The sequence below is a fragment of the Terrapene carolina genome, unplaced genomic scaffold, assembly GCF_002925995.2.
Source record: "Terrapene carolina triunguis isolate 2854851 unplaced genomic scaffold, T_m_triunguis-2.0 Scaffold125, whole genome shotgun sequence".
Taxonomy (NCBI): domain Eukaryota; kingdom Metazoa; phylum Chordata; order Testudines; family Emydidae; genus Terrapene; species Terrapene triunguis.
In genome coordinates this window covers 537,043-557,394 of record NW_020664476.1, presented here as the reverse complement: position 1 = coordinate 557,394, position 20,352 = coordinate 537,043, and the positions used below count along the sequence as shown (strand labels likewise).

General features: G+C 42.4%; 1 protein-coding gene across 1 annotated transcript in view; it reads right to left on the bottom strand.

The window, feature by feature from the left end:
• Window positions 1-1,214: 1,214 nt before the first annotated feature.
• Window positions 1,215-20,352, bottom strand: part of LOC112126063 (follicle-stimulating hormone receptor) — a 157,269-nt gene continuing 138,131 nt past the window's right edge. Inside the window, exons 9-10 of the mRNA XM_024224453.2 lie at window positions 19,143-19,328; window positions 1,215-2,445 (exon numbers count right to left, since the gene is read on the bottom strand). Coding sequence (XP_024080221.2) covers window positions 1,215-2,445; window positions 19,143-19,328 — 1,417 coding nt within the window. The remainder of the gene's footprint in view (window positions 2,446-19,142; window positions 19,329-20,352) is intronic.

Here is a 20,352-nt window from a genome sequence, read left to right as displayed (position 1 = left end):
ATGTACAAAACTGACAGCTCCCAGCTGGAAGGTTACTGGCAAAAATAGCGCTGGTTTTTCTCCAAAGGAACAAACCGTAAAATACAACAGCAAGAGGAAAAAGGCATTGCTGGTATTTCCTGATACTCTTCCATTCCCTGTAAGGATAGTTAGCAGGAAAGGTCTCACTGGCAGACAGAGCTATGCTTACCTTGCTGGTTTCATTTCATAGCAGGTGCTTGTGTTTTCCTTTGGTTATACCTAAAGCTCCAGATTCACAAAAGCATAAGCATTCAAAGTTAAATTCAGCTGAAATTGCTAAGTTTGGACTAGTTTTAAACCCAAAGCATGACCACTATCCACCACCAGGCCTTTATTGTTCTCCCAATTACATTTGGCTGACTTCTGGATAAACTTGAAGGCCTGTATCCCCTCCCCCCAGTCATCATAGGCACTATAGTAATAGAAAAAAATAAATCATAATAACAACCTTCCCAAGTTGACTCACAAATACTCTTAATCACCAGATTCAACCAATGTTGTTTTGAAATGAGAGCGACTTCTGCAACTACATTCAGCTCACTAAGGAAAAGTGTATCAACCATTTGCTAGTGGACTTTTATGTGCACTTCCCATCACATGGATTTGGGTCAGAAATGAACCAGTACTGACTTGAAGGTGCCTTTTAGCCCCTGCTTTGGTGATGGAAACAAAAACAATGTGGACCAAAATCTCCTCTTCCAATACCATTGTGCGGGGGTAAGTGAAATAATCTTGCACTTTAGCTCTTGTCAGCCGAATGTGTAGTATATATTACTACTTTGTCAAGTTATTGTACCCTTAACAAGATCTCTAGTATGTTTTACAGCAAAACATTTTAATTCTGCATTTTTTTCTTTCAGCCATTGTTACTCAACACTGAATTCTCAAACACAATGCATTACATAGCCTAGGACAACTTTAGAAAAGTGTGGGGAGAGCATACATTCTCCAGAGTTTATGTAATTCTTGAGACAGTCTTCAAAGAAGTGTTAACTGAAGTTTTGTTGGTTGTCCTTCAAAAACTGAAGATGATATGTCACTTTAGCTGGCTGTTCATAAAAATAAAACGTACAGCAGAAAATAAAAATGTTTTTCCATTGAAAATATAACTTTACATGTTACGTTAAAATCATTTTACAAATTCACAGTTAAAAACAATCATGCTGCCATATACGTAAATCCACACAAATATTTCAGTTCAAGTGATTCAGAGGAACTAATGAATAAATAGTTCCATCACTGGTTTTAGAAGCTGGAGTACAATGGCCATTTCTCATATGGGAATTATGGACAGATGAGGAAGTCTCTGTTCTATAAATTTGGGCTTGCATTTCGCAGCAACCAAACTTGCTCAGTAAAATGAAGAAATCTCTGCGGAAGGTCTTTGTGAAAATTGCATACAAGAAAGGATTGGCACATGAATTGATAGGGTAGAACAAAACCAGGAGGATCTTGGATTTGGACACAGTGATGAGAGGAAGCTTGAGTGATGCCGATATTGCAAAAAAAGATATTGGTGCCATGCACAGAAAATCGGTGAAGATCAGTATAGCCATGCGCTTGGCAATTTTGGTGTCACTGTTTGAAGAGATGACATTAGGGTTTCTCACTGTAAAGTAGATGCAGATGTAACAGGCACAGATGATCATAAATGCAAGAACATTCAGTACTAAAAGGAATATGATATAAGCCTGGGAAAGGGGTGTTTCTATATCCATGGGCAAGCAAATGCTGACTTTCATGTAGCTGCTGACTCCAAATATGGGAAGAAGGGCCACAGTGAAGGCAAACATCCAACCAAAAATCATAATAACCACGGCGTGCCGAAATCGAACTTTGCGGTCCAGTTGCATGGCATAGGTGATTGTATGCCATCTTTCCAGAGTGATCACAGTCAGTGTGTAAACTGAAAGTTCGCTCGCAAACACAGTGAAAAACCCTGCAGCACTGCATCCTGCACCAGTTTGCCAGTCTATGGCATAGTTGTAATACTGGCTTTTGGTCTGTATATCTACAGATGCAATCAACAACAGATAGATGCCTATACAAAGGTCTGCAAATGCAAGATTGCACATTAGAAACCGAGGGACAGTGAGTTTATATTGACTGCTTATTAAAATAACCAACACAATGATGTTCCCAGTGATAGCTAGAATGTTGATAAACCATATCAGGACTCTGAGAATATTGTATCCCATGATATCTTCACAAGGATTGAAGGCATCAGGCTTAGGAGAGCAAGCCACATGTACTACTTCATTACATAAGCCGTAGTCAAAGTCAAATTCATTTTCTAGTGAGTCAAAACCTATGTAGTTGGAAATGTAATCCTCAGCTGCAGATCTTCTGTGCACCCTGTCCGCAGGCTGCTCATCAGCATCTTGCATGACATCAGATTTATTACATATTGGATGCAATGCAGAACTGGAATGGAAGAACAGAATATAGTTAGTGCCTAAAAAATATAGCAGAAGAAATACAATAAATAAGGTTTCAGAGTAGCAGCCGTGTTAGTCTGTATCCGCAAAAAGAACAGGAGTACTTGTGGCACCTTAGAGACTAACAAATTTATTTGAGCATAAGCTTTCACGGGCTACAGCCCACTTCTTCGGATGCAACAGGATGAAGTAGGCTGTAGCCCACGAAAGCTTATGCTCAAATAAATTTGTTAGTCTCTCAGGTGCCACAAGTACTCCTGTTCTTTTTACAATAAATAAAAGATATCATGCAGTTCCCATTAACAGCTCTGCACCTCTTGTTAACTGATTATTTCATAGACTCTAGGACTGGAAGGGACCTCGAGAGGTCATCGAGTCCAGTCCCCTGCCCTCATGGCAGGACCAAATAGTGTCTAGACCATCCCTGATAGACATTTATCTAACCTACTCTTAAATATCTCTAGAGATTGAGATTCCACAACCTCCCTAGGCAATTTATTCCAGTGTTTAACCACCCTGACAGTTAGGAACTTTTTCCTAATGTCCAACCTAAACCTCCCTTGCTGCAGTTTAAGCCCATTACTTCTTGTTCTATCTTTAGAGGCTAAGATGAACAAGTTTTCTCCCACCTCCTTATGACACCCTTTTAGATACCTGAAGACTGCTATCATGTCCCCTCTCAGTCTTCTCTTTTCCAAACTAAACAAACCCAATTCTTTCAGCCTTCTTTCATAGGTCATGTTCTCTAGACCTTTAATCATTCTTGTTGCTCTTCTCTGGACCCTCTCCAATTTCTCCACATCTTTCTTGAAATGCGGTGCCCAGAACTGGACACAATACTCCAGTTGAGGCCTAATCAGCGCAGAGTAGAGCAGAAGAATGACTTCTCGTGTCTTGCTCACAACACACCTGTTAATGCATCTCAGAATCATGTTTGCTTTTTTTGCAACAGCATCACAATGTTGACTCATAATTAGCTTGTGGTCCACTATAACCCCTAGATCCCTTTCTACCATATTCCTTCCTAGGCAGTCTCTTCCCATTTTGTATGTATGAAACTGATTGTTCCTTCCTAAGTGAAGTACTTTGCATTTGTCTTTATTAAACTTCATCCTGTTTACCTCAGACCATTTCTCCAATTTGTCCAGATCATTTTGAATTTTGACCCTATCCTCCAAAGCAGTTGCAATCCCTCCCCGTTTGGTATCATCTGCAAACTTAATAAGCGTACTTTCTATGCCAATATCTAAGTCATTGGTCAAGATTTGAGGCCCCAGTCCTGCAAATCTTATGCACATGCTTAACTTTAGAGAGATGATTAATCTCATTGGTTTCAATGGGATTACTGTCATGCATAAAGTTAAGCACATGTATAAGGGTTTGCAGAGTCAGGGCCTATAGGTGCTAAAGTATAGCTTGGGGTGAAATCACATAAATAATGACAAAATATCATTGCAAAACATACAGCTAGTTGAAAAATGGGAGAGGGCAGGGAGAATGCAAAAAAAAAAAATTAGAATGTTTTAGTTTTTCATTGAAATTTTCCAATCATCACTTTTTATGCAAAGGGACTGAAATATGTATTCTCTTCCAAGAATTTGGTGTGCATCTCAAGAAACAAACCAAGGAAGCAAAGGGGTAGGGAGGGTGTATAATGGTCCAAAAGAGGGTGCCAAAAGTTGACAAATGAGACAAGATGCTCCCGATAAGCAAATTACATTCACTGCCATCTTTTCCTCAACTTATGCAGACTTGACCAGCACAATTAATTACAGGTAAATTACTTCCTATGCTTACAGATAGCAGATTTGCATGTCTGCTAGTAAATCATGTTGCTTGTATTTTCTGAATACTACTGAATATAAAACTTGTTCTAGCACCTAGTAAGATTATTTATGTGGTTAAACACATTGCTGAATCAGATCCCTAAATATCCCCATTAAAGTAGAATCATAGAATCATAGAATATCAGGGTTGGAAGGGACCTCAGGAGGTCATCTAGTCCAACCCCCTGCTCAAAGCAGGACCAATTCCCAACTAAATCATCCCAGCCAGGGCTTTGTCAAGCCTGACCTTAAAAACCTCTAAGGAAGGAGATTCCACCACCTCCCTAGGTAACCCATTCCAATGCTTCACCACCCTACTAGTGAAAAAGTTTTTCCTAATATCCAACCTAAACCTCCCCCACTGCAACTTGAGACCATTACTCCTTCTTCTGTCATCTGGTACCACTGAGAACAGTCTATATCCATCTTCTTTGGAACCCCCTTTCAGGTAGTTGAAAGCAGCTATCAAATCCCCCCTCATTCTTCTCATCTGCGGACTAAACAATCCGTTCCCTCAGCCTCTCCTCGTAAGTCATGTGCTCCAGCCCCCTAATAATTTTTGTTGCCCTCCGCTGGACTCTTTCCAATTTTTCCACATCCTTCTTGTAGTGTGGGGCCCAAAACTGGACACAGTACTCCAGATGAGGCCTCACCAATGTCGAATAGAGGGGAACGATCACGTCCCTCGATCTGCTGGCAATGCCCCTACTTATACAGCCCCAAATGCCGTTAGACTTCTTGGCAGCAAGGGCACACTGTTGACTCATATCCAGCTTCTCGTCCACTGTAACCCCTTGGTCCTTTTCTGCAGAACTGCTTCCTAGCTATTCGGTCCCTAGTCTGTAACAGTGAATGGGATTCTTCCCATTCCCCAGTACATGTTACTGTTCTACTGATGAATTAGCAAGTCTTCCTTTATTTATACAATTAATCAATCTGCTTTCCTTGTCTCAAAATATATTCTGAATCCACTCCAGAGACTTATCTGTACAGTAATATTCTGTTAATTATTTAGGTAACAGTAGATGAAATCTAAGAAAGAGTATGGAAAAATGTAAGAGTGTGGGCTCAGTTATTTGTTTTCCTCTCAGTCTGTCTCAACACACAGATACACAATTTCATCTTATGGTTCTTTTCACAACAAGATGGGCAAAATTTGAAGAATGCTGTGCAAACAACATTCAAATTACATGATTTCATGCTGGCCGTTGAGGAGGGTTTCATCAACCAAGTATTTGAATCCAGATTTAAACATACTGTCCTGAAGAATCCTTTTTTTTTTGTTATATATTATATTGCAAGGGATCCATTCTAGTTTCCAGTGTGAAAGAGGGGGCACATGTTAGCTCTGCATATCCCAATTTAATTTTTTCCCCCTAAAAACAAAAACGTATTTAGCATGAAAAAAGATCAAATAAAACTGCCAGTCACTCTGTAAGACTGGAATCACAGACAATTACAGTATTTCATGGTAAAGACTGAGGGTAAAAAGTTCAAAGTGCCTATTGACCTTGGCAATTAAGTATCATTTTCAAAAGTGACTTAGGGAGCCGCTAAGGGTCCTAATGGGACTTAGGAACTTAAGTCACTTAGGCATTTTTGCAAAAAAAATTACCCTGTGTCTGGAATTATTTTCTGTACTTTTTCATCACCACAGTGCCATAGAGTAACTGTTCATTTTAGTTATCTTTCATGGTAATTAGAAATCTGCTTTTTTAAAGGAAAGGGATTTGAATCGTTCTCTGAAGTTCCTCTTCCTAAAGTATTCAGGGGCATTTCCATAGTGAAATAGTTTATAAAGTCAACAATATCTTGAAAACTTAACTATAATTACAAATCAGTAATTTTCCCTCGCACAGTACCATTCATAGCTACCTGTTCTTGTACAATGAAGAGCAAGAGTAAGTTTCTCTTAGAATACACAGGATCCCTTAAAGGAATTTGAATTGAGGCACAGTCAGATTAAGTAATTTGCTCAAGGTCACAAAAGCCAGCATTAGAACTCAGAAGTTTTGTGCTTAAATTTGGCTCCTGCCAACATAAGTGTCTCTCTATGTCCATTTAGTAACACCACCTTCCTGAGTATCAGTGTAGATACTGTGTTTCTTATGCTGACTGTTATTGGTCTTCAGGAGCCATCTCACAATGCCCCACACTGACAATACAATCAATACAAGTGCTCCTGGTGGGGACACACACCGCTGACACAAGGACCCAAGTGTACACACACACAAGTAACTGCGATGGCTGTAAGTTAGGTCAACATAATTTCATAGTGTAGACAATTTCAAATGTAAGAAGAAAGTCATATCATCATGATTCTTTTAGATAGAAGCTAATCTTTATGTCAAAACAATCAAAACGATGGCTGAAGTTCCTGCTGGGAATTGTCAGCTTCAGGGACATATAGACAGGAGGAAATTATTTTTTGAATCACAGATGAAGGAGGGCCTCCAACACAGCCTGCAAAGGAAACTTTATACAAGTTAGTATAAAATGCAGTGTATCTTTTATTAGATCAACATCAGACTTTTTAGTATTATGATTTTATAGACCAATGTTATAGCCATAAGCTCTCAAAAAATTAGATCTTAGGGCCAGAGCTTATGGGCCAACTGAGCCATGTGTTGTGCAAGACCAGGGAGCTTGAGTGGGAAGGACAAAGCTGACTTATCTTTAATTCATCTTTACAAGTCCTGGATCCTGAGGCTGGTCCATTTTTGACCAGATCCCCTACACAAGTTAGAACAGCCACAGGGCTCCTGTAACTTAGATTGGTTGCCCATGGCCCCAAAGGGGTTCTTCTGGGAGCCAGGGATCACTGACATGTAGGGGTGCTTTGGTGTGAGAGAGGATAGCATAGGCGCCACTGTGGCAGCTTTCACCACCTAAAGATTCTCCAGTAGAGCAGATTCCTCAGAATGTTGCTTAACTGCTGTTAGGGTAGTTTTGAATCACTGGAGCAGCCAGATGGGGCTGAGGATCTGACCCTGAACATCCTCTGAGGGTTCTTGTGTGACAACCATAAGGCTTAAACATCCTTAAAAATGGATAATCCAGGTTATCAGGCAGATAATTTTTATTCTCCCTGACAAATCACATCCTAGATCTAATCTTGAAAGGAGAAATAATAGTATTGGGATAATGTATGATGAAGTCAAGTGACACCAGTACTCTCATGATGATAATGAATAATCTCTCTTCCACTTATCAAGTGTAGTCCTTGATCAAACAATCATCACCGTGGGGTTGAACATGTCATTAAGGACTCTTCAAAACAATTGAACAGTCTTGAGTACACACAGAGCTTGTGTCAGACACAGAAAATGCTTTGACATGGAAGCAGGTGTATCTACTACATCCTATACCCTATATCTAAGCTAACGTGCATGCAAAAGATTTTGAGGTTCAGATTCAAAGTATATCACTACTTTCCTGAATTAAAACCTCTCTGTTATTTCAATATAAGGATGGGACTTCAATAGAATCCTTTCTCCATGTTGTCTCTGCTTGAATGACTTGCTCCAGATAAGCTTTTCTTGACTTCTCAGTAGCTTAATTAAAAATAAACAATTTGGAGAAAGTTTTGAAAATTAATGTTGTGCTCCATTTTTTTTAAATTATAAGAGACTTGATTTTGAAAGAGGGAATGCAGTCTAGAAAGAAGCTAATGCCACTATCCACATACCTTAGATATAGGCCTGGTCTACACTGCAGGGTTAGGTTGATGGAAGCTGCCTTGCATCAACCTACCTGTGGAAGTGTCTTTATTTAAATTTGGTTCCTGCCGATGTAAGTGCCTCTCTGTGCTGATTTATACTGTGTCTACATTATGGAGTTAAGTCGATATAAGTTACACTGATGATCATAAGCCACTTTAATTACATCGGATGTGCACGCCCACAAAATGCTCCTTGTGTTGATGGAGTTGTTGCTCTTGAATCAACAGAGAAAGTGTTGCATCGTGGGTAAATATTTCACTGTGCCACTCACCACCCTCTGCTGCTGGGAGCTGTGGGAATGGATTGTGGTGCATTATGGGTGCATTAGCATGGATTCTGAACTGCTGACCAGTCTGGTGATGAGCATGATGAACACAATGTGACTGGTCCTGAAGTATTTCATGAGCTCTGAATCAAAAAGTGAACCAGTAGTGCCTGCCCTACTGTGTACCATTGAAAGAAATAATTCAAGATTGCTGCTGGCATTCAGAGAGTAGCTGCACATGGTGGACTGTCAGTACTGGGCTCAGGAAACAAGCACCGAATGGTGGTATCACAGTGTGATGCATGTATGGGATGATGAGCAGTGGCTGTAGAACTTTCGGATATGCAAATGCACCATCCTGGAACTGTGTGCAGAGCTTGCCCCAGCACTGCAGTGCAAGGACACCAGAATGAGAGCTGCTTTCACTGTGGAAAAATGAGTAGTGATCGCTGTGTGGAAGCTGGCAACTATGGTGTCAGTCACGAATCAGTTAGGAGTTGGAAAGTACATTGTGGGGGCTATGGTGATGCAGGGCCATTAATCACCTCCTGCTATGAAGGACTGTGACTCTGGGTAGTGTGCAGGAAATAAAAGATGGCATTGAGGCAATCGGATTCCCAAACTGCGGCTGGGTGACAGATGGAATGCATACCCAATTTTGGCCCCAAACCATCTTGCAATGGAGTACATCAACCAGAAGGGTTACTTCTCCATGGTCTTGCAGGCACTGGTGGATCACTGGGGCCATTTCACTGACATCCATGCAGGGTGGTCAGGGAACGTGCATGTGTGCATCTTTAGGAACACTGGACTGTATAGAAATCTGCATGCTGGGACTTTATTTCCAGACCAGGACATTCAAATTGGGGATGTGGAAATGCCCATAGTGATCCTTGGAGACCCTGCATACGCCTTCCTCCCATGGCTCATGAAGCTTTACATCAGGAACCTAGATAGCAGCAAGGAGTGCTTCAACAACAGGCTCAACAGGTGCTGAATGATCGCTGAATGTGCCTTTGGCAGATTATAAGGTCACTAGCCCTGCCTTTTTGGCAGGTTAGACCTCAATGAGGAAAATATTCGGCTGGTCATAGCAGCCTGCTGTTTTCTGCATAACATTTGTGAAGTGAAGAGGGAAAAGTTTCCCCAGGGGTAAAGTGCTGAGGTAGATTGGGTGGCTGCTGATTTTGAGCAGCCAGATACTATGGCAATTAGAGGGGCACGGTGGGAGACTATTAGAATTAGGAAGGCTTTGAAGGAGCATTTTGACAATTATTCCCAGTAATGTGTCTTTATGTGATGCATTCAGCCAGGCAATGTTTGCTTGCTCCCTTGAATGACCCCTGTAGTGCCTGATTCCTGAGCGTTAATTGTACTGAGCAAATATTCCTGCCTATAACCACTGTGTTTGAATGTCAGCACCAACTAACATGTGTATGACACAAATAAAGACTCATTTTATTTCAAAGACTAAAGTTTAATAGCAGGACAATAAACAAATATTTTATCAAACAGGGGACATGGTAATGAGGAAAAGTCTCTCGGTTATTGTTCTCACAGCTGCTTGTAACTCCAGCTTTCATTGTGAAACCAGTCCCTAGGGGTGGAGTGCACAGAGTACTGCAAGGGACTGGAAACATGTGAGGAATGTGGTGGGGGAGTTTGAGGAGGGCATAGAATCATCTAGTCCAACCCCCTGCTCAAAGCAAGACCAATCCCCAACTAAATCATCCCAGCCAGGGCTTTGTCAAGCCTGATCTTAAAAACCTCTAAGGAAGGAGATTCCACCACCTCCCTAGGTAACCCATTCCAGTCCTTCACCACCCTCCTGGTGCAAAAGTTTTTCCTAATATCCAACCTAAACCTCCCGCACTGTAACTTGAGACCATTACTCCTTATTCTGTCATCTGGTACCACTGACAACAGTCTAGATCAGTGATTCTCAAACTTCTGTACTGGTGATTTCTTTCATACAGCAAGCTTCTGAGTGTGACCCCCCCAGATAAATTAAAAATACTTTTTTATTTATTTAACACCATTATAAATGCTGAAGGCAGAGTGGAGTTTGGGGTGGAGGCTGACAGCTCGCGATGCCTCATGTAATAACCTCATGACCCCCTGAGGGGTCCTGACCCCCAGTTTGAGAACCCCTGGTCTAGATCCATCCTCTTTGGAATCCCCTTTCAGGTAGTTGAAAGCAGCTATCAAATCCCCCCTCATTCTTCTCTTCTGCAGACTAAACAATCCCAGTTCCCTCAGCCTCTCCTCATAAGACATGTGCTCCAGCCCCCTAATCATTTTTGTTGCCCTCCACTGGACTCTTTCCAATTTTTCCACATCCTTTTTGTAGTGTGGGGCCCAAAACTGGACACAGTACTCCAGATGAGGCCTCATCAATGCAGAATAGAGGGGAATGATCACGTCCCTCGATCTGCTGGCAATGCCCCTACTTATACAGCCCCAAATGCCGTTAACCTCCTTGGCAACAAGGGCACACTGTCGACTCATATCCAGCTTCTCATCCACTGTAACCCCTAGGTCCTTCTCTGCAGAACTGCTGCCATTTGGTCCCTAGTCTGTAGCAGTGCATGGGATTCTTCCGTCCTAAGTTCAGGACTGCTCTTGTCCTTGTTGAACCTCATCAGATTTCTTTTGGTCCAATCCTCTAATTTGTCTAGGTCCCTCTGTATCCTATCCCTACCCTCCAGCATATCTACCACTTCTCCCAGTTTAGTGTCATCTGCAAACTTGTTGAGGGTGCAGTCCATGCTGTCCTCCAGATCATTAATGAAGATATTAATTAATATCTTAATATTTGTTCATTAATATTAATGAACAAAGCTGGCCCCAGGACCAACCCTTGGGGCACTCCGCTTGATACCGGCTGCCAACTAGACATGGAGCCATTGATCACTACCTGTTGAGCCCGACGATCTAGCCAGCTTTCTATCCACCTTATAGTCCATTCATCCAGCCCATACTTCTTTAACTTGGCGGCAAGAATACTGTGGGAGACCGTATCAAAAGCTTTGCTAAAGTCAAGGAATAACACGTCCACTGCTTTCCCCTCATCCATAGAGCCAGTTATCTCGTCATAGAAGGCAATTAGTTTAGTCAGACATGACTTGCCCTTGGTGAATCCATGCTGACTGTTCCTGATCAGTTTCCTCTCCTCTAAGTGCTTCATAACTAATTCCTTGAGGATCTGCTCCATGATTTTTCCAGGGACTGAGGTGAGGCTGACTGGCCTGTAGTTCCCCGGATCCTCCTTCTTCCCTTTTTTAAAGATGGGCACTACATTAGCCTTTTTCCAGTCATCTGGGACCTCCCCCGATTGCCATGAGTTTTCAAAGATAATGGTCAATGGCTCTGCAATCACATCCGCCAACTCCGTTACCACCCTCGGATGCAGTGCCCAATGGACTTGTGCTCATCCAGCTTTTCTAAATAGTCCTGAACCACTTCTTTCTCCACAGAAGGCTGGTCAACTCCTCCCCATACTGTACTGCCCAGTGCAGAAGTCTGGGAGCTGACCTTGTTCGTGAAGAGAGAGGCAAAAAAAAAGCACTGAGTACATTAGCTTTTTCCACATCCTTTGTCGCTAGGTTGCCTCCCTCATTCAGTAAGAGGCCCACACTTTCCTTGACCTTCTTCTTGTTGCTAACATACCTGAAGAAACCCTTCTTGTTATTCTGAACATCTTTTGCTAGCTGCAACTCCAAGTGTGATTTCACTGATTTCACTCCTGCATGCCTGAGCAATATTTTTATACTCCTACCTGGTCATTTGTCTAATCTTCCACTTCTTGTAAGCTTCCTTTTTGTGTTTAAGATCAGCAAAGATTTCACTGTTAAGCCAAGCTGCTCGCCTGCCATATTTACTATTCTTTCTACACATCATGATGGTTTGTTTCTGCAACCTCAATAAGGATTCTTTAAAATACATGGAACAGAGTTCTGTATTGGGTGCATGGCGAGTCGTGCATGGATGTGCTAAGACTGCAGCGTCATGAGGGACTTGAGCACCTCTGTCTGGCCCTCCTTTCCAGGCTATCCAGCCTGAGTCTTTCATTGATTGTATACCTCCAAGTTCTTGTTTCACTATCTGCTGCATCTGTTGACTGCAGCAGTTCGCAAAACATATCCCCTTACTTCTCCTGGTTCGCCGCCTTATCTGGTGGAGGCACTCCACCAGTGTGTTGGACTGGGTCCTCAAGGATACATCTGCAGAAGCCAAAGATACAATGAACAAAGACAGTATTGTGAGTTCTCTCACAGCTGTGAATCACAAAAGTTAAACACACCCCTTTCTCATTGTCCCTTTGCTAGCACACAGCTTGGAGAGAGTCGGAAATATGGTGAGTTTGGTTGGGGGGGAGAGTTGGGAAGGGGGAATGGGCAAGAAGGGACAAAGGGTTGTTTGCAAAGAGGGACACTACACAAGCCTAGGGAGAGTATTCTGAATATTGGCACCCTTTTCCAGGTACCAATTAGGGTAATCAAACCCAATATCTCACTCTTGAGGGAACCCAGAATGCAAAGGTGCATCTCCTGCATGTGTGCAGCTTCCGACCAGGTCTATATGCTGCTCACCTGTGTGCTGCTTTGGTCCCTGCAGAAATATTTGCTGGTTGCCATGGCAAAGTTTCCTTCAGGGAAGAAACAAGGCAGCTCTGCCAACGGACCTTTGGCAGTGGATTGCAGAATACCTATAGGAAAGTTTCCTAGATATCACTATGGAGGATTCCCGAGACATCCCAGTGTACTTTTCCACCAGGCCCCACTGCATAGCTGCATAGGCTTATTTGTTCATTTCTGTTCCTTATCCCTCCTCTACCATATAACAAAGTACATGGGAGTTCAATCTCCTCTCACAATGCAGTATCAAAGCAAAATGCTTACCAGAGCTCGCATCCCCTGCTTCATGTACACCAGAGCTGGACTGCTGGGACTGGCTAGACCCCTCCGGAGTCAAAAAGAGGTCCTGATGCACCGTGCCACTGAACGGCCCTGTCATGTGTTCCACATCCTCCTCCAACTCGATTTTCTCATCTACCACTTTGTCCTTGGGGTTGACTCCACTGGCCGCTACCTCTAGTCCCCCCAAAGTGTCCACAGGGCTCTTGGCAGTCAAGATTGGGTCACTACCAAAAATGGCATGCAGTTCCTTGTAGAAGCACCATGTCTTCGGCACCGCACCAGAGCAACGGTTGGCCTCCCTTGCCTTCTGGTACGCCTGCCTCAGCTCCTTGATCTTAGCACAATACTGCTGTGTGTCCCTTTTATGCCCCTTCTCTTGCATCCCACTAGCAATGAGCCTGTAGGTATCAAATTTCCTACAGCTTGAATGAAGCTGTGACTGCACAGCCTCCTCTTCCCACAGACCCAGCAGATCCAACAGCTCCGGTGTATTCCAGGTGAGAGTACATCCACTGCTGAAAGCTGGCATGGTTAGCTGGGAAGATGCTGTGTGAACTGTCCACGCTGAGCAAACAGGAAAATGAATTTTTAAAATTCCCGGGCCTTTAAATGGGGGAGGGGCACATGGCTGTGTACCTTCAGGGCAGCGATTTCAAACTGCTGACCAGAGTGGTCATGATGGGCATTGTGGGACACCTCCTGGAGGCTAATTAGAATGACATAAGCAAGCGCACTATTTACACTGACACTGCATCGATCAAACTTTGTCGCAAAAAGCTCTACACCTCTCATTGACTTCGTTTTATTTTGTTGGTGTAGCAGGAGAGTTAAATCAGTGGGAGGAGCATTGTAGTCTGTACACCTCCACTGTTTTGTTGACGAAAGCTGACTTTTGTCAAAAAAACTGTGTAGTGTAGACAAAGGCCTTAATAGCACTACCTTCCTGAGGTGATACGAAGGGTTTTGAGCTGCTTTCTTTTGTTTCCAAGCACAGCACTCAAACAAAAACAAAAACAAAAAACTGCTTTGCCACCATTAACTGAAAAGGGGAAAAATCAAAAGAGGGTGGCAACAGTAGACCATAACAGTAAGAGTTAATAAATTCGGTAACTCCTCACTTAACATCGTCCCGGTTAATGTTTTGTTGTTATGTTACTGATCAATTAGAGAACATGATCGTTTAAAGTTGCGCAATGCTCCCTTATAACATCGTTTGGTAGCCACCTGCTTTGTCCACTGCTTGCAGAAAGAGCAGCCCATTGGAACTAGCTGGTGGGGTCTTGGAACCAGGGTGGACCAGCAGCCCCCCTATCAGCTCCCCTAAGTTCCCTGTGTGGTAGCCGCCCAGCAGGCTATCAATTGCCGGGCAGTTCAGCTGTCCCTTCCCCCACTGCCATGTGTTGCTCCTGCCCTCTGCCTTGGAGCTGCTCCCGTGAGCCTCCTGCTTGCTGCGCAGGGGGGTGGGAGTAGAGGGGTGCTAATATCACGGTGTCCCCCTCCCTCCCACTCCTGCACCCCATCTCCACAGAGTAGGGGGGGGACACGACAGGGCTCAGGGCGGAGGGAGCTTGCTGGGAGTAGTTGCTGTCTCAACTTGCTGATCTACTTAAAAAGGCAGTGTACTTAGAGTGCGGTCAGCATACTTAAAGGGGCAATGCTCGTCTCTCTCTCGCTCACACATACGGTCTCTCTCTCTCTCTCTCTCTCTCTCACACACACACACACACACACACACACACACACACACACAGTGGGTGACTCTGTCTCTCTCTGCCATGCTGTGTCTCTTCCCTCCATTGTTGCTGCCTTGTAGAGTGTGATGCTACATTCACAACGTGTTAACCCTTGATGGCTTAGCTTAGTGCTAGTTCATCATTTAGCAGTAAGGCATTCCCTGGGAAATATCCACCCTCTTCCACTCTCTGACTCCACCACCTCAACCAAGCTTAAAATATGTCCCTGGAACCTAACCTCCCCTATTTACATTAATTCTTATAGGGAAATTGGATTCGCTTAACATTGTTTCGATTAAAGTAGCATTTTTTCAGGAATATAACTACAACATTAAGCGATGAATTACTGTAAGTATATTGTGACAGACCCAGACCAGTGGAGTACAGGAGTCTGGTAGAGGGCAAATATACTGGTCACTGGATGAGTAGTTTTCTGTTCCCTGAGTGACCAGAGCAGGGGCTGCACTAGAGTAATCAGGAAACTGCTAGAACCAGTTAAGGCAGGCAGGCTAATTAGGACACTTGGAGCCAATTAAGAAGAAGCTGCTAGAATCAATTAAGGCAGGCTAATCAGGGCACCTGGGTTTTAAAAAGGAGCTCACTTCAGTTTGTGGTGCGAGTGTGAGGAGCTGGGAGCAAGAGGTGCAAGGAGCTGAGAGTGAGAGGGTGTGCTGCTGGAGGACTGAGGAGCACAAGCGTTATCAGACACCAGGAGGAAGGTCCTGTGGTGAGAATAAGGAAGGTGTTTGGAGGAGGCCATGGGGAAGTAGCCCAGGGAGTTGTAGCTGTCATGCAGCTGTTACAGGAGGCACTATAGACAGCTGCAGTTCACAGGGCCCTGGGCTGGAACCCGGAGTAGAGGGCGGGCCCGGATTCCCCCCAAACCTCCCAATTGACCTGGACTGTGGGTTCTTCCAGAGGGGAAGGTCTCTGGGCTGTTCCCCAACCCACATGGTGAATCTCTGAGGCAAGAAAATCCGCCAATAAGTGCAGGACCCACCAAGATAGAGGAGGAACTTTGTCACAATATATTAAAGAAATAAGGTGATGATTTATAGTTTTATAAGTCTGTTAATTTTAAGGGTGCAGTCAATGTTGACATACAGCCAAGGACAGTGAGCTGGTAGCTTTAAACAGTTCTGCCAATGACTGGTGTGTTGGTAGGCAGGGTGTGGACTGAGGTTAGGTAAAGGTCACTCCAAAACCTGACAGGAGGGGTCAGTCAAGCATGGTGCAGGTTTTCAATCAGGTCCGGCTTTGATTGACAGATGAGTTCAGCGGCTGTGATTGGTTCATAAGAACAGACCAATCAGGGAAGGCTTAAAGATGGCTGGTGGATGGGTTTGCTAATCATAAGGATTGAGTAAACAACCAATCAGAATAGACCAAAGGATTGAGGAAAGCAACCTGTATATACGGATTGAGGAAGCAACCAATCAGAATAGACCAAAACCTGTATATAAGGCATAGAGCTGACAGGCTTGAGTCAGTCAAGATAAGAGCAGGCACAGAAGCAGGAGAGGAAGAAGGAAGATCAGAAATGAGCTGACAGTCAACTCACGCGATTAAGTCAAAAAATTAATTACGATTAAAAAATATTTTTAATCATGCGATTAATTGCGATTAATTTTTTTAATCACTAGTTTATTACTATGTATACCATTTTAATGTTTAAGTAAGAACTTGCTGTCAGCATTCTACATGTGACTGATAATTGTATGTAGAATGTACCCACTTGAAAGCCATTTCCAACTCTATGGTATTGCAGTATTGGGTACTTTGACATGCATAGCTGTGCTAATAGGATTTGTGTTTTGTTTCTTGATATATGCTTTTAAGGTTTATTGTATTGGGGAATATAGGTATATTGAATAAAGATTATTTTGTTTTTTGAAGAATTAATGCCTGAGTGTCAATACTTTGATTGGAATGCTGTATCCGTGTCCTCCCAAGAGTCAACAGTTAGTCTATCCTGGGGAAGTTTTCCAAAGGTCAGAGGAAAACCCTTAGTAAAACTCTGGCAATTCCTCTAGGGCAGGCCATCCCCTTTCACCTGCCAAAACAGACAATTTGACAAGTGCGTTACAGATATAGGCAGGCCATTGTGAGGGTGCCTAGAGTCTGATTTGGGGGGTAACAGTGGGACATAGAGTCATGGTCAATATAATCAGGTTGATGTAGTGTCAGTGTAGACACTGCATTGCTTACGTCGACTGTTACTGGCTTTCAGGAGGCATTGCGCAATGGTGCTCACTGCCAATACAATTGACACAAACGCTCCTAAAGAGGATGTACATCACTGACACAAGGAGCCAAGTGTGCACACACACATAAGTGGTTTCATAACTGTGGTGGCTGTATGCCGGCCTAAGTTAGGTTGACATAATTTTGTAGTGTAGATATAGGCATATTCTCTGGAGCAGGGATTGGAATACAGATTTTTTTTTCTGGAGCCACAGTAAACCACAAACTATCTTCTGTGTGAGAGAGACAAGTACTATGATGATGTTGAACAAATATTTGTTTTTCTTAAGAAAGGAAATATGTCTTGACAAGGAAACACTTTTTCTAATGGGAAATAACAGAGCTTTGAGAGGTCAGTGAGAGGAATTTTAATGCAGTTCTGCTCTCTTTTGGTTTTGTAGCACTGCCTCATTTTTAGCTCCAAAGGTATTTCTTCCATCATGAGGTACAGTTCTTGCTGGAAACATCACAACACAACACAAACATGGGCATCTCTAGCTGCTGTATTACAAACACCAAATAACTGGATATTGTAGCTGATCATGAAACCTGACTAAATCCTTCTTTTGTGGGAAAGGAAAACATAGAATTCATTCACCACCAAGTGAAGAAATTGAGTCTAATCCTGCTTCCACTGAAATCAATGGCAAAGGTCCCATTAGCTTCAAGGTGGCAGGATCAGACTCATTGCTGTTTATTAACCACAGAAACCTGGTAACTGGAGATATAGGTGAAAATATCATCATCTGATAAACTCTCCCACCAAAGAGTCCAGTATTCTGGAGTCACACTGGGCAATAAATAACAATTTCTGCTAGATTTTCCCCTTATTATTATAGCCTCAACCATTAGACTCACATTCTTAAGACAGATAGCACTGTAGTGTCTGAAGGTGATATTTATTATCTACCAGCACAAGGGAGCCCAAATGTTTTTCACTGTTTGATAAAATTAATAAAAAGTATAAAATTTAAATTAGTGTAGTAGTCTAAGGGCTTTGTATTTTTTGTTTTGTTTTAATTTTCTGTCAAGCCCTACACATAGGCCATGTCTGAACAAAGGATTCTAGACAACTAGAATGTGGATTGTTCTGACATGGCAATTCCTATCTTTTTAAGGATATCCAACAAAAGAAGAGCTTGCATTGATATCAAAAGTTTGTATGGATTCTGAACACCACCTACAGCTTTATCAATTATATAAACTGAGGGGATTTATGAGTTGATTAAACTAATTAATGTGCAGAACTTTAAGAATACCTGATGACATGAAAATACTTGATGAGAACCCGTGAAGACTCAATGCATTCTGCTGATTGCAAGCCAGAAGCAACAAGACAAACCGATTTAGGAGCCTGAAAAGATCACCCCCTTACCTGACTTCAGTGGGATTCCACAGGGTACAGTAACAGATCCCATTTAAGGATCAGGGATTTAAACATGTGTATCAATGCATACATATCGGGGCATTTAAATCTGTGGATAAATACAGTATCCCTACAACATTTATGTTAATGTATGATCAATATGTGCATTTGTGTGCCACCTTGGGTCCATTATTTCCATCACTCCCTATGATCAACCTGCTGAAGTCAAAGCCAAAACTCCCAGTGACTTCAATGGGTTCAGAATTTCACCCTGTTGTCTCTCTGTCTGCCTCTCACAACAGGTTAGAAAGTTGTCTCCCCTGCAAGGGCTTCAATGTGGCTCCTGAAGGGCCCATCCCAGCAAAGCCCATTGGGCCTTACTGAATGTACTGCAACTAACTAATGTTAATGCAGGCATGACCATTTACAGTAGCAGATTATCTGGCCCCTAATATGTACTTTGCTCTCAGTATATACAAATGTATTTGTATTATAAATACTTGGGGGAAAACTCCATACCTAGCTTTAATCTCTTTTCCATGGATTAAGTTTAATTATTTGATTCACCATCAACAGTCAGAAATGCAAAGAAAAATGAAATTACTCACATTTGTCTTTTCCAACTTGTGAATGCACAGCAATGGCTAGGATAGGTGAGGTTAGCCTCAATCAGTGCAACAAAGTTCTCTAAGGCAGGCAGCTTTTTTAAATTGTAGGTAGATCGTGCTCTTAGCTTCTTAATATTTTCTAATCCATAGGCAGGCAGGAAACTGATTCTTGTCTTTGAAATATCCCTTTAAGACATATAATACTCTCAGCAAAGAGATAAATTAACAACCCTCTCCCACCCCTCAATTTAGAGACATTTTTGGCTCCTGCCCATTATAAGAGACTAGTGATTGGAAAGAAGCTGTCTGGACAGCCACATTGAAAACAGGATCAGAGGATGACGTTGTACTTTCTCATTTCGTTCATCTGATGTCTGCCTCGAAAAGATTCTAAAAATCACTGATGTGAAACCAAATAAGAGAAGATTTGGACAGGTACAGACATCAAAGACAGTCATGGCTTGGTCTCTGAAGGGGGAAAGCATGCTTAACAAATAGGATTATTTTCCTTGAGATGGTGACAATAAGGGTCAACAAGTGTGAAACAAAAGACCATATAACTGGGCTTCAAGAAGGCTTGCAACAGAGCAGTGCATAAAAAAGAATGAAAGAAACTGCTTATAACATTAGAAAGCAGCTATTGATGGTGAAATTCTAGCCTGGATAAAAAAAATTGCTTTAGTAACCAAAGTTGAAATATACCAGCACAAATCAGGTGGAAGGAAAATGCTAAGAAGGGAAGATCAGTAGCGGACATTAAGTCCAGTCTTTTTGAAACTATAAATCAATGAAAAGGAGGAGGAAACAAACACAAAAGTGTGCCTGCTTGTAGATGATGAAAAAATGATTGAGTGGGTCAGTACCAAAGAAAAAAATAGAGACTGGGCTTAAAGTGGGAGACCCGAGCTGATGTTCATTGAAGACTATTGTTGAGTATTATAGATTCATTAAAAATAGAAGACAAATAATCTACATTCTCTAGTAGCAATAAAGGATCTGGTACATGACAACTGAAAACCATTAGCTCTTTGTGAGGCAGGGTTTAGGAAATACTGAAATGCACCAATCAGTGAGGAAGATTATTATAGCACTATAAAAAGGGCTGATGAAATCACACCTGAATTATTATTATGGACAATCCTGGACACCTTATTATGGGAAGGAAAATGAGGAACTGGAACAAAATGCAGAAAGCAACAGATAGGTACAT